General features: G+C 46.4%; 1 protein-coding gene across 10 annotated transcripts in view; it reads right to left on the bottom strand.

The window, feature by feature from the left end:
- Positions 1-14,218, bottom strand: part of HTT (huntingtin) — a 137,913-nt gene that overhangs the window by 63,341 nt on the left and 60,354 nt on the right. For 9 of the 10 annotated variants that reach the window (XR_004480837.2, XM_033419544.2, XM_033419542.2 and 6 more), the window contains 7 exons: positions 13,721-13,841; positions 12,051-12,127; positions 10,875-11,026; positions 9,561-9,763; positions 6,961-7,087; positions 5,210-5,337; positions 1,944-2,054 (listed from right to left, as the gene is read on the bottom strand). Coding sequence is in view for 9 of the 10 variants with exons in the window: in XM_033419544.2 (XP_033275435.1) it covers positions 1,944-2,054; positions 5,210-5,337; positions 6,961-7,087; positions 9,561-9,763; positions 10,875-11,026; positions 12,051-12,127; positions 13,721-13,841 (919 nt within the window). In the remaining variant the exon portion in view is untranslated. The remainder of the gene's footprint in view (positions 1-1,943; positions 2,055-5,209; positions 5,338-6,960; positions 7,088-9,560; positions 9,764-10,874; positions 11,027-12,050; positions 12,128-13,720; positions 13,842-14,218) is intronic. The other variant, XM_033419543.2, reaches the window with a different exon arrangement.

Here is a 14,218-nt window from a genome sequence, read left to right on the forward strand (position 1 = left end):
GGCCTCTCACTCCATTTGTTTGGTATATTTCCTGCACTCAAAAGCAACAGATTTCTGTTGATTTCAAATACTCAGGACCATGTATTTTTAAGATTCTGACTTATTCCTATTGGACTAGATATCCAAGGCTATACTCCGCAGGGCTGAGTTTGTTCCACGTCACCTTGTTTTCACTAGCTCATAGCAGGCAACTAAGAAGTGCGAACCAGAAGAATTACAACCAGAGCCTTCACATCACAAGTTGCCTAACAAAGAACCACGTCTCTTAACAAACACGTATGAAACGCTCCATGTGCAACAGAAACTGAGTTATAGGCGCTGAAAACAGGTGAGAAGAGGATGCTGCTGTTAGTGGCCTTCAAGGAAACAAGTCCCGGGCATGGATATTAACATACAACATAATGAAGGGAGACTTCCACTCCTGGCCAATATGCAGTAAGAGGAACCAGATTTACCCTATAGCCAAACAACCCAAAAAACCCAATATATGAATATATGAAACCACAGTTCCAAGACAGTGACCAGGAGGCACTGGAGGACAGGCATCCCTGAGAAATGGGAAACCAGCAAGTCAGCCCTATGACTGCCCCGCTCACTGCCCTCAGAGAGCTCCTGGGTGGTGGCACAAGGGCGAGGGACAGAGCAGAGCTCAGGGGACCCCCCGAGTCGAGGAGGAGCTGAGAGTCTGGGGAAGCGGGAACAGTGAGGGCTCCAAAGAAGAGAGAGCTCCCGGAGAGGACTCTGTAGACCGGGGGAGGCCCTGGGAGCCGCTCAACACGTGCGTAAGGAAGGGTCAGAGGGCACAGCGCTCCGAACTCACACAGGGCTGGAACAGTGACAGCTCTCCCTAACCGCGTTTATGGGGCGCCGGCTAGAACCAGGGAGGCCTTGCCTCGGTGGTGGAAGAATTAGCCCTGGACTAAGCACTGCTCCGACCCACTGAGTTGACACGTGGAAAAAGTAAAAGGGACAGTGAGGAGAAACAGAAGACAATGTGTACAATGATTAAAGCCAGGTAAGCTTTATGCATATCGAGAAAAAGATGGAGAGAAATGGGGCTTCCCTGGTGGCGCAGTGGTTGACAGTCCGCCTGCCGATGCAGGGGACACGGGTTCGTGCCCCGGTCCGGGAAGATCCCACACGCCGCGGAGCGGCTGGGCCCGTGAGCCGTGGCCGCTGAGCCTGCGCGTCCGGAGCCTGTGCTCCCCAACGGGAGAGGCCACAACAGTGAGAGGCCCACATACCGCAAAAAAAAAAAAAAAAAAAAAAGATGGAGAGAAATGAAAACAAAGGAACTTCACTGTATTCCACTTCTAAGAGACACATGTTTAAGGAGGGCTATTGGTAACTCACTTTGAAATTCATAAGAAACTAAGATGCCCCGGTAGCTGGACAGGTGGATCCAAACACAGCAGAGCAAGTGGACAAAACAGTAACTGCTGGATCTGGTCGTGGACACGACACGGGCACTCACCACACGACCTCTTAACTCTCCCGTGTGCCTGAACATGTCCCCACAACATGTGGGTGGTGCAGGGAGGTTACTGGGCTTGGAACCGAAGTCCGTGAGCCTCAAGCACAGCTCTGCTGCTTCCTGAGGCACCAGAGGAACAAGCCACACCCCAGAGACTGCTCTGACCTTGCCACGTGCGAAGGTCAAATAAAGTAAAGGACTCTGTCAACAGTTTTAAACCCACCAATTTTTTAATTCATCTGGGTCTGAGCTAATTTACAGCAAAAAGTGAAAACAGGATACAAATAGAACCCCGCCCCCGGCAACTTCAGGCTAAGACAAGAATCAGACTCAAGTGCCCAGACTGCAGAACCTTCTCCCCACTTTGTGAATGTGCCGGGATGGTGGGGTTTCGCCCTGGAGGCACTCGGCCCAGGGTACACTTCAAGCGTGCCAGCTACAGCTCAACGAGAAGAAAGGAAACACACACCTTCCCGATGTCCTGCAGCGTTGCCAGCTCTAGAATCTGAGAGAGAACGTCCAAGGCAGAGCGCAGAAAAGCCCCAAACTTTTCGGTGTTGCTCTGAAGATCCAAGGTGACCTTGGGAAAGTGGTGGGAGAGAAGGCACACATGATTGCTGGCGGCATCCCGGTCACCTAACACAGACGCACACTGTCTGCTGTGGTGTGTTCCCTAGGCCGCGCGACACTCACCATGGGGGGGTGGGGGGGGTTCTGTTTGTTTGCTTGTTTTTAGCACTGGGAAATGCCTTGGAAAGGAAATTACTCTTCCGGGTCGCTATATAAACACTATTTTCAAAGGCGTCTTCCAACGTATAGTGACGCTACTGAAAGAAGTAATTCCTAACCTTCTATCATAATGAGAAAAAGAATGTTTAATGCCCATCATAACCAGTGCCTGATAAGCAGCATATCAAAAAATATAAAACACATGTCTTCTTCCACCCATTAAGATCCCTGAGGGAAATCATTATCAAATTCAGACACAACCTTTCAGTCTGGCTACAACAAAATATTAAATTAGTCTTAAGAGGTATTAAGTTAAGATCCTAAAGGACCCAACTGAATTAAATTATGTAGCAATTTCCCCCATTTAACAGACTGAGAGAAGGTTCAGGGCCAAAGATATAATATGTAAGAACAAGGGTGAGGGGGAGGCATTGACTGTGAAAATAAAAACCGGCAAAAATCCTACAAAAACATTACAATAAGTAGATAGGAATTTGCTCACTGAAATAAAATCCAACCACACCTGATGAAAGAGGAAACACTTTCTGGGCAAAGGGAGAGGAAAGCAGGTGAGAGACAGACGCAGAAAATGAACATGTAAGTGGATCTCAACACTGACCACCGTCACACCAACCTGAGGGTGTTCACAACAGGCCAAGGACGGGAGGAAAAATCCAGGAGCGAGGCCCCCAAAGACCGAGGGACAGGCGACTGCACGCCGCCAGGTCCCAGGGAAAGCAGGAGGGCAGGGGTTCCCCTCCAGCAGGCAAGGACGTCGAGTGGGGGTCGGGGAGAGAGCAGGGAAGGCCCTTCCTGAATAGCGAACAGATGTGAGAACTGGGGTCAAAGGGCTCTGAGGAGAGCTGAAGAAGGACGTGGAGACTGGGAAATAACGCAGGGGGGAGCCCAAGGGTCAAGCGAACAATGGAGAGCGGGAGAGCAGGACACCCCGTGGGGCAGCAGAGGAGGTGAGGAGGCAGTGATGGAAGATCTCAGGACACGCCAGCCGCTCCAAACACACACACACAGTCTGCGCACAGCAACTCAACCAGCAGGCGGGACTCCGAGACTCCAGGGAGGCCGAAAGTAAAGGGGTCCACCTTGGAGTCCAGGGCATTCAGGAAGGGAGACGATGGAGAGGGAGGAGAGGATGGAGGGATGCTGCAGAGAACATGGGCGGGGGGTCCCGCAGAACTGAAGATGACGTACACTGAGAACAGGTGGAAAGGAAACATCTTCTCTGTGTGGGATTTTAAACATACCCTCCTCTACTTTAGAGCTTGGCATGAGAAACATCCGGCTAAAGAGAGCCTCCAAATCTTTTATCTTTAAAAATTATCTATATCCTTCAGAAAACAAACCAGATAAAGTTTGTAAATGTTTTTTAAAAAATTGAGATGTATCTATTAGTAATAAAAAAAAGGATGACTACGGGTCACATTTATGAAAAAACGTGCAAGATCTATGTGAAGTATCTTTTAAAATTACTTTTAAAATTCTTTAAATTTCATGTGCTTCTGATGTGCCTTTCTGAGGAAACAGGAAGCTTCCAACACAAAAAAAAGCATCTCACACTCTGGACGGGCAGGCTTAGCATGTAAGATATCAGTTCTCCCCAAATTAATCTACAAATTTAACACAATCCCAATGGAAAAACTCTCAACTTTCTTTGGAATTAGATAAGCTTATTCTCATGTCCATATGCAAAAATAAATAAGAATATCCAGGGAAATTCTAAAGTAAAATGGGGTAACTGATCTCCTCAAAAATACATTATGAAGCTACAATAATCAGGAAGTGTGCTTCTAATGGATGAACAGATGGACAGACTGATATAATAAAGGAGTAAATGGAAATATAGAACTATGAGAATTTAGTATGTGACAAAGGTAGTATTTCAAAACCCATTAGTGCCAGAAAATGGACTATTTGGGAAACTGTAGGGGCAACTGGTTAGGCAGCTGGAAAAAAAAACCTGTTAGATGCATACTTCATATCTAACAAATTGCAGACAGAATAGTCTAAACACACAAAAAACTGAATGGAAGAAAACAATGAAAAGCTCTAAATGAAACCGCGGGAGATTTTCCTTAATAATCTTAGAATAAGGGGAGTTCCCTGGTGGCCTACTGGTTAGGATTCTGGGCGTTCACTGCTGTGGCCAGGATTCAATCCCTGGTCAGGGAACTGAGATCCCTCAAGCCACGTGGCGCAGCCAAAAAAATAAATAAATAAAATATAATAATAATAATCATCTCAGAATGAGAAAGTCCTAAGTAAGAAACATACCTGTGCAAGAGAAACAAAAGAGCAGGCCGCTATCCTTCCAGAAAGCTGCTTGCAAGGTTGGCCCTCAGGGGTGCCTGGGAACTCAGCCAGTAAACAGTTCCCTAGACTGACGTCAGACTCGCCCTGAGCACTAAGGGTGGCTCACTGTGCCTGGACTGCCTTATCAAACAATGTGTTGATGCTGGACCCCCGCTCTCCTCTGTGACTGTGAATTTTGGTTTGTGAAGGCAGAGGGAGCCTCTGTAACCAGCACGCGGCTGCACTTTAGTTGAGGGCGGGGGCGGGTGGGGTCCTCCGAGTGGCCCTCGTGGGGGGCAGAGGTTGCTCCAGACTCCGCCGGCATCCTTCCCCTCAGGGGCTGGCTGTGTGTCCTCCCCACCCTGCCATGAGGAACCCTCGCTGTGAGTACAGCCACATGCTCAGTCCCACAAGACCTTCTAGCGGATCTCTGAACGTGGGCAATCTTGGGACGCCCAGACACGGCATCAATAAATCATAAAGACATCACTTTCCCAATGAAAATCCTAAACTTTTGTATGATGGAAGCTACCGTAAACAAAGCTGAAAGACAAAGCTGAAAAAGCTAATTGTAACTCATATCCCAAAGGTCTAACTTACTTACTTATATATGTATGTCTATAAGCTCCAATCTTAAGAAAAACATCGACAATCCTCTGAAATGTGTGAATGAGTGTATTTTTACAAAAGAAGCAGTACCTTGTAGTTTGCGTGTGTAGCTTTCAGGACATCGTGCAATTTAAGGTAAGAAGGAAGGTGATAGAAACTCCCCAGTGACGAGGACTTGGTTGCTGCAACAGGCCCTGAGGTTTCAGATGGTCGAGAGGCTTTAAACACACCACACAAAATAAACTTTTAGATCAAAAGTAAACACACACCAAGTTTAAAAAAGACTGCTAGTAATAATTATTTTTATTGTATTCTAGTAGGATAAAATTCAAATTTTTCCTGACTTTTTGATTAATTCACAATAACAAGAAATTGACTGATGAACATAAGTAGACTCTGAGTACCGCCCATAAGATGACAAAATAAAATAGAAAGAAGAAAAAGAAGAAGAGCAGTGTGATGCTGTTATGTGTTTGGTTTGGCCTGGCTGCCTGTTTGTGAGTCAGAGGAACGACTGACGTGACCTTCAGTCAATCTCAAAACCCCTCGGAGCACAAGGCTCCCAGGGGCACGATGGGGTTGACCTCTGGTCGACTTAGGTCATGAGTCCTGTAAGCAGTCAAACAGGGGTGATGTGAACACGCTCTGAAGTCTGTCAGGTACGCACACTATCATTGAGCTGATACTAAATATTAAATGCCAAGCACCGTGTAAGATCTTAAAGATTTATGATTTGGGGTCCTTAGTTTATTTAATGCATCAGAAAGATGATCAGTCACATACTGATAACTGCATTTATAAAGTTCTGAAGCTTTTTAGCTGGTAAATCTTCCACTGGTATTGTCATCAATACTTAGAAAATAGTTTCTTTTACAATGCTTTACTGCTGAACTGAATGAATAAGCATTTTCAGAACTCTTTAAAAAAAAAAAAAAAAAAAAAAGCTTGACATAGGGAATTCCCTGGCGGTCCAGTGGTTAGGACTTGATGCTTTCACTGCTGGGGCCTAGGTTCAATCCCTGGTCGGGGAACTTAAGATCCCACAAGCCGAGTGGTGCAGCCAAAAAATTAAAGTTTTAAAATTAATAAAATGCTTAACATAAACGCTTTATAAGCAAAATGAACGGGAGAATCATGTCCGGCCCCGGCACTGTGAGGTGGCATGTGAACGGACTTGGTGGCAGCACAAGCAGACAGGCGTCTGGTCGCCTCTGCTCCGTGCCCACCAAGAGTGGCACGGACCACATACGTCATAGGCAGAGTCACATGGTCACTCTGGCCCCTTCTATTCCAAGACTTTCCCCTCCAAGTGTGTGTCAATTTCTCAGGTTCGTCTCACTCAGATGATTTTATCCCCACTTTACTTCTCCCTCAGCCCTTCCACAGGTAAAATTTCCATTTCCTATTTCAGAATTCTCCACACATCAGAATCAATGATGTCACCCCACTCTATTCCTAGCCGTCTACACCCCCTCCCTTATTGAAAATCAGTCAGTGAGAAGAGGAGAAGCAGGGAGGCACAGCATGGGAAGCACGGGGCACAGCGCCCTGCTGTGGGCCAGACGCCTGCAGACGGCTGGGACCCCACATTGGCAAGCAACATTCAGACGTGCGTAAGACCAAAATGTGGTCTGTGTACACTCAGTAAGTAATATTCAATACCTGAAACCACACCTGGGGAAACCATTTCTCTGGCTTCATTGCTATGTATTTTATTTCCAAAAACTACCAAGCTGTAATATTAACCTTGACATGAACGTAAGCTTTAGTCCTAAACCACTGTAATACAGACAGGCACCCCCAAGCCCGCCCCCTCCCACTCCCCCGCCGTGGCCTCACACCTGGACTGGCCTCACCGCCTTTCTTGGGACTCACGGGTACAGACACCTGCTCTCCGGGTTCCTTCTCTTTTCCCTTCCGTCGGATTGGACTCAGAGAAGGCGGGTTTGTTAGAGATGGCAAGGCTGCCTAAAATAGAAAACAAACTGTGAAGGAAGTGTAACCAACACAGGACTGAAAACTATGGTATGTGCTTCTACCATTCACCCGTGCAATCCATTTCTCTTCTTTGAATCCACATCTATGAAGCTCAGACTCCGTACACGTACCATCCACTTTAGCCCACACAACAACTACACGTGGCGGGAACTGACCCAGCACTTCCTAACGGGAGCACCATGAAAGCTCAGAGACGGAGGAGCCCTCAGGCAGTCAGGCGGGGTCTCAGGAGGCCCCCGGAGCCCCGGCATGCCACCTCCAATAGCAAGCAATGGGGCTCTCTCTGGGAGCCAGGGCGTGAAACAGGGTACAGAGCAATGCTCTGAACTCCGTTTTCAAATGAGGAAATAGGCTCAGCGATGATGAAGTGACTTATTCAAGGTCACAGCTAACAAGAAGCAGAGGCAGGAGGCAACAAACCCGGACCCTCCACAAAGCCCACACTCTGCATACACAGGACAGTACAGAACGCCCCAGCCCCACACGGCAGGAGGCAGTGGCACGGGCACCTCAGCTCTGCTGCTCACCCCCTCCGCGATCTGAGAGGCCACCCTACACCTCGGAGCCTTGTCTGCACAAAGGGCACAGTGGCTGACAGGGAAGGGCTAGAGAGACCGGGAAAGAAGCCGCTGCACCTGGAAAACACGCTACGTGAAAGGAGCCAGTCACGAAGGACGCCAGCTGTGTAGCTGCGCTGACATGCAATGTCCAGAACAGGCAGATGTACAGAAACAGAAAGTAGCTCAGTGGTTGCCTGGAGCTGGGGACGTGGGAGGGCTTGGGGGGTGACAGCCAAATGGTACAGCGCTCCTTCGGGGGTTCTACAATGGATTGTAGTGATGGCCAAATAACTCTGGTGTACTAAAACAGAGTCATACACTTTCAATGGGTGAGGTGCATGGTGTGTGAATTGCACTGTAACTGTGTGATATGTTAATAACGTTGTTTCAGCGAGGCCACTGCAGTGGTGCAAAGGAGACACTACATCAGCTTGGAGCAGAACAGCGGCAGTGAGCACAGAGAAAAGTGTGTACATCTGCATGTGCGTGTATGGATGTGTGTAAACGTATATGCGTGTATGCATATACATACATGGGCTTTCTGCAAGATACTTAGGAGAGAAAACAAAGAATTTGGTGAGCAAGATGAAGAGCTGTGATGACTCCCATATTCTAGCTTGAAAAATATGGAGTGAGAGACGGGGAGAAGCACCGGCTGGGGAGGAGACCAAGATGTCCAGATTTGGACCGAATGAGATTTCTACGGATCGCTCAAGTAGAGGTGACCCGTGGCAGCTGGCCACACTGGACTCCGAAGACAGGTCTGGGGTCTGCCCCTCTTAGATACTGAAGACCTGAGAGTAGACCTGACTGCACTGAGCTGCCCGGTCCCACGCTAGAGCCACGATCTACAGGTGGCTACTTAAATTTAATGACAATTAAACAAAATTAGAAGTTCAGTTCCTCAGCTGCCCTGGCCACATTTCACGTGCTCGGTTGCCACATGTGGTTGGTGGCTACTGTCCCGGCTGGTGTAGATGGAACATTTCCATCCTTACAGAGAGCTGTGCTGGACAGCCCTGGGCCGGAGAATATGGAGGGGGGTCGACTGAGAACAGAGCCCCGGAAAGCACGGATGGTGGGAAGAAGACTAAACTAGGAAGTACCCCAGCAGTAGAAGGGGGTCAGAGGATTCGGAAGCCAACCAGAGAGAATGCCTCAGTACAGGAGAGGGGGTCCTGGGAGATGCAGAGGGGAGGTGAGACAGGCTCTGCGAAGCACCCACGAGAGTCAAAGGCGGGTCTTGGCAGGGAGCGTTGCTATGGGGAACTGGCAGAAATCAGGCCAGCAGGGGTTGAAGAATCGACGGCTGAAGCCGTGGACTGAGTCCAGGGCCGGAGAGGTTTTGCAAAGGAGGCCAGTGTCAGAGAAGCAGTTCACTAATTCAGGGGTTAAGCTGGGAGAAAGGACTCGAGAGAAGCTTGTAGCAGCAGGGGGACCAAATTGGCAGCTAGAGGAGAACCTGAGCTGTCAAGGTGGAAGAGACAGGAGAGAGAGTGAACCATCAGATACAATTACAAGTGAACTGAGCCATCTTAAATTCACTGTGTGAATAGTTTTCACTGAACTGTACTTCAAAGAAAAGCAAAACATTTCGGGAGAGACCGGCTTCAATGCTGAGCTTTCTCGGCCAACGCTGAAAGCCCAAGAATAAAGCCAGGTATTTCCCTCTCACAGGTGATAGTAAATGACAGACGATACCAAATGGGCTATAAGTTGGATGAGCACATCTAGGTGTTAAATCTAGTGTCACGACATGAGCAATTTTGTTTATTTAAAGCAAAAGAAGATAAGGAAGGGACAGATGAATAAACAGAGGCATGCCTGGAGGCCCACGGAGCCATCTGGACCAGCTGAAAACAGCTGCCCAAGCAAGGAGTTACCTTTATTGCTGGTCCAGGAGCCACATCATCCAGGACATGTGCACAGATGTTGACCACCTTCAGCAGGTGGGAGAAGAGCTGCTCCACCATGGGCACCAGGGTCCGGTCACCCAGAGCCGGCCACACCTCTTCCTGCTTGGTGGCTGCGGGGCTGGCCTCTTCTTCGGAGGCCCACGAACTCCTCAGAGATCTGGGGGCACTGGCTGTGATACGGGCACACACGTTACCTCCCCAGCTCCACAGCATGGGGCCAAGACGTAAGTCCTTCAGACCCGTCTACGTCGAGAGTCTGCTGGACACCTCCACCTGGGGGCCCACTGATGCCTCAGGTTCCACAGGAAACCGACATCTCCCCCCGAATCTGTGTCCCCAACCTCCATGAAGGCCGCCATCACATATCCACCCAGGATGTGACAGTGCCCCTCCTGATCTTTACAACTGAAGTTCAACTGGTGATCCAGATGTGCTGACTCTGCCCCCTTCACTCTCTTTTAATGGGTCTCTTCCCACACAACCCACAGCCATTATCTTGTTCAGACTCTCTTGATCTTGCCTTAAGTACGGGTTTCCCTAACTTCTCCTCCAAGCCACATTCACGTCAGCCGAGTGATCTTCCTAAAATACTACCCAGATTGTTAGTCCCTTTCATGAGGCTCTTCGATGACCTCCCAGAGCAAACAGACTAAGTCCTCATTAACGGAGACGGATCCTTCACCAGCCACATTCTCCATCGTCGTCCTCGCCCTCACACAATATCCAAAATTGCTTAGCACTCAAACGTCACACAATCTCTCACGTCTGCATGCCTTCACGTGTGCTGTGCCCCGTCTGGTGTTCCCTCTCCTGCCAGCCCATAAATGTCGCTTCCTGTCCTAATCCCCGACAGAGAGTGATTACAGCCGCTCCGTGCGGCCACTGAACTTCTGTTGACGTGTGTCGCTACAAACCTACATTCAACTCGAGAACCTACATTCAACTTGAGAACGGAGCCCACACACCATACTTTCTCATGGGCCCCGTGCCTGAGACAGTACCTGCACAGGGTGCCCGCTAAAATGAAATTAGAAATGAGTTTACCTATAGCTAACTGAGGGGCTAGATCGGGAAAGGGCTGCTTTAAAATACTCGGCACAGGATAGCTGCCTGCAGTACACATTTATGCCTATCGGTAATGTCTGAAATTCTGACTAAAGGAACAAGCCATCCCTGGCAATGACCTCAATACTTTTCCTCCATGCGCTCACCGCCGCCACCCCCCAAAAGGAAACCAAAAGTTAAAGACCTAGAATTCCTCTTTCAACTCAGTACCAATACCTGCAAGCAAGTTCCCGGCTAAAATCAAAGCATCTTGATGGGCTGAGAGATCCAGTGGGAACCAGGCTGATGAAAGCAGGGTCAGGATCATCGTGACCATGCCCACAGTACAGCTCTTTCTAGACTCATCAGAGGCGCTCAGTGGGGGCACTCTGAAAGCAGACGTTTGCAAGATCGAATTACAAAAAAATTTTAAGATAACAGCCTTGCTTTCTCTTATGAACCAAAAGGAAGGCACATCACTGTTCATTTCATGCCAGCTCATAAAGCGATCTTACTACTGTGAACTAGCATCTTTCTTGTAACCACAGTCCCATGAAAGTCATCCGAGACAGGAAATCAGGTAGCAGATCTGACTGGAAGTACTGGAACTGGTTACTCTGATACCTTTTAACTCTCTTTCGACTGACTTAGCACGTTTACCCCAACACCAGAGTTGCTCTGAAGTCAGGTCTAATGCTGCATCTACGACACAGGAAAGCCATCACCCAGGACCAGAGGACGCACCTACTTCAAGCAAAGTTAGTTGGCCATACGCTGACACACACAAGAAATCTGCAGATTCCCTTCCAAGTGTGACGGTGAGTTACTAAATTTGTCTCAGTTATCAGTATACATAACAAAAGCTTACTCCTTAATGCTGTAGAAGACTCAGAATTATTTCACAGATGCTATGAGGGCCATCTACTGGAAGAAAATCATTTTTAAATGAGAACTGCTAATATAAATGTAATAGTTCCTAAATTACTCTTGTAATTGATTACAAGATTTTGCACGATAGCTCACATTTGATTTCAAATGAAAAATGTTTCTAAGTTTTTAATACATAGTGAGTAGTGAATAATTTTGGAGAGAATCAAGCCAATTAGAAAAGTCTTTTGCCAGCATATGCAAATTCCCTTAAATTAACCTGCAAATCATACCCTCAGATCCTCCAAAATGCTTAAGAGTGAGCATCTGACATCCATTAGAATTAAAAGTAATTCAGTATTTCCCAATAGCTCCTTCTCTAGCTTCCCACACAACTAACAGGGCAGAAGCAAATATTCCAATGGGTATTTTTCCAAAAGGTGAAACTGTTAAGGTGAGACTTAAAAAGAAAGAAAGAAAGGGATCCGTATAACTATGTTTGTATCACATAACTGTAGACAGCCATGCGCCGAGGAAAATACATACCCACAATGCCAACCTAAACTCCAAATGCAAACTGGAAAGGCAGTTGAAAGAAGACACAGAGCTTCACAGCATCCAAACTAAAGAAGAAAGGAATGAGAAAATCACACTCAAACACCAAAAAAGTTTATTAAATTGAACCTCCTTTTTCCCTTTATAAAGAGTACGAACAATGAAAACAAAATTGCAATCTGTATCTAACGATAAGACATCTGTCCTCCCACGATACAAGTTCATACCTTAGAAGATACAGCTGGACAACTGAGATACAGGTTTAAGGAGGGTCGATTATATCTCAGTGAGGAGAGGCCAGGAGTGATGCACCTCCTCTGGCTCGAACTTTAACCATCGTGCTCCCCGCCCCCACCAGGAATGCCCTTCCTACCCCAGCTCACCCCACCCCATCTGCTCCAGCAGATTAACGTCCATCTTCCTAACCAGACTGAAAGAACCACAAGGGCAGGGATCCTCTTTGTTTTTACATCCCAAGCCTAGAACACTGTCTGACATACGTAGGCCACAATAAATACAAATAATGTTTATAATATTTTGAACAAATCAAGGGAAGACCAAACTGCAGACAGCCCAAACAATATTTAAGTTTGAAAGGCACTTATATACTTATCAAGATAGTCTAATCATAATTGCCTGAGTTTTCACAACATGAAAGCATTCCTTCTGTCACATAAAATAAATGACAAGATTTAACCTGGTAATCAGCAAATTGGCACTACTTTCGTATAACATTCTTTTTTTCTGATTATGGAAGTTAGACTTGTTCATTTTAGAAAATTTGTGACTATCTTAAAAAGCATAATCATTCATAATCCTAAAATTTATTTTGGAAATTTTCTGCCAATCATTTTCTTAAGTATGTAAGAAATGTGTTTAATGTGAACATTATTTTTCATAAGCAAGATCTGTCTGTGCACAGGCATACACAGTTTTGTACTGCGCCTTTTTTCACTCATTATAATCCAGATGGTCATTCTACAGATTGTTCAAAATCCTCCAAAGCATCATGGTAATAAGTGCATAATAAACATATCACCATCTATACAGAATTTAGTTATAATCAGAACTTAATCAGTTTTGGACTCTTGGACATTATGGTTCTTTTACAATTTCAGCATCACAAATAATGATACAGATAATCGCATTACACAAAAATCTTTGTTGGCATTTCTGATTTTTTTCCACTTCGTATGTATTATAAAGTCACTGAGTCAATTAGTCTAGAGATATTTTAAACTTCTGATATACTACCAATTCAGATTATGGTAGTTTTTCTTTTCTTTGTTATGTCTTCCTAGACTGGCTGATTGATTGATTGACTGATTTTAATTTTTTGGCCGCGACGCGCGGCTTGTGGGATCTTAGTTCCCAGCCAGGGACTGAACCCAGGCCCGCGGCAGTGAAAGCGCCAATTCCTAACCACCGGACCGCTGGGGAGTTCCCCTGGCTGAATTTTTTTACAATGAACATACTTAATGTTCAGGAAAAAAAAAGTTGTTTCCATTCCCATTGGAATAAACCCAGGTTTTATTCACAGAAGCACAATTTCTTAGTAAGCCGCACATATAGGAGCTCTAACACAAGCATCCTACCGTTAAGAATTGACCACACAAACTACTGAAAAGTAACCTCATTAAGACCAACCAAAAGAGTCTTACTGTGAGCGCCCTCGTGGTTGATGTGATTAGCTCATGAGAAACTGCTGCAATGACTCTCGAAAGGTTATTTTCCATAGTGACGTCTGTTATGCTTGGTAGTAGGTTATAGCCTCTATATATTCTAATGAGAAAGAGACGTGGAGACTTATAATCTACCACTGAAGCTTATGACATTTTCAAAATTCAAATGGCACTTAAAATTTTAAGATTAAAGGCTGCAAGAGGTTAAAGCAGTCTTGACTTTTAAGTTAAAGAAAGACTGGGAATAAATGTGGTCATTATTCTAGGAAAATGGCTGCAATCACCCCTCTCCTCCTCCAGTTCCCAACACCACAGCACTGGAGCAATGCTCTCTCCAACACAGCCTTGCCTGCAATCTCTCTACGTGTCCAAAGCTGCCCATTTTTCAAGCTATAAGTTAAAAGAAAACCTTCATGAATCTACTCCTGATTCTGGACAAAAGAAAGTCCTTTCCCACTACAGTACTGCCACTTTTCC

Source organism: Orcinus orca, chromosome 4 (assembly GCF_937001465.1).
Source record: "Orcinus orca chromosome 4, mOrcOrc1.1, whole genome shotgun sequence".
Lineage (NCBI taxonomy): Eukaryota > Metazoa > Chordata > Mammalia > Artiodactyla > Delphinidae > Orcinus > Orcinus orca.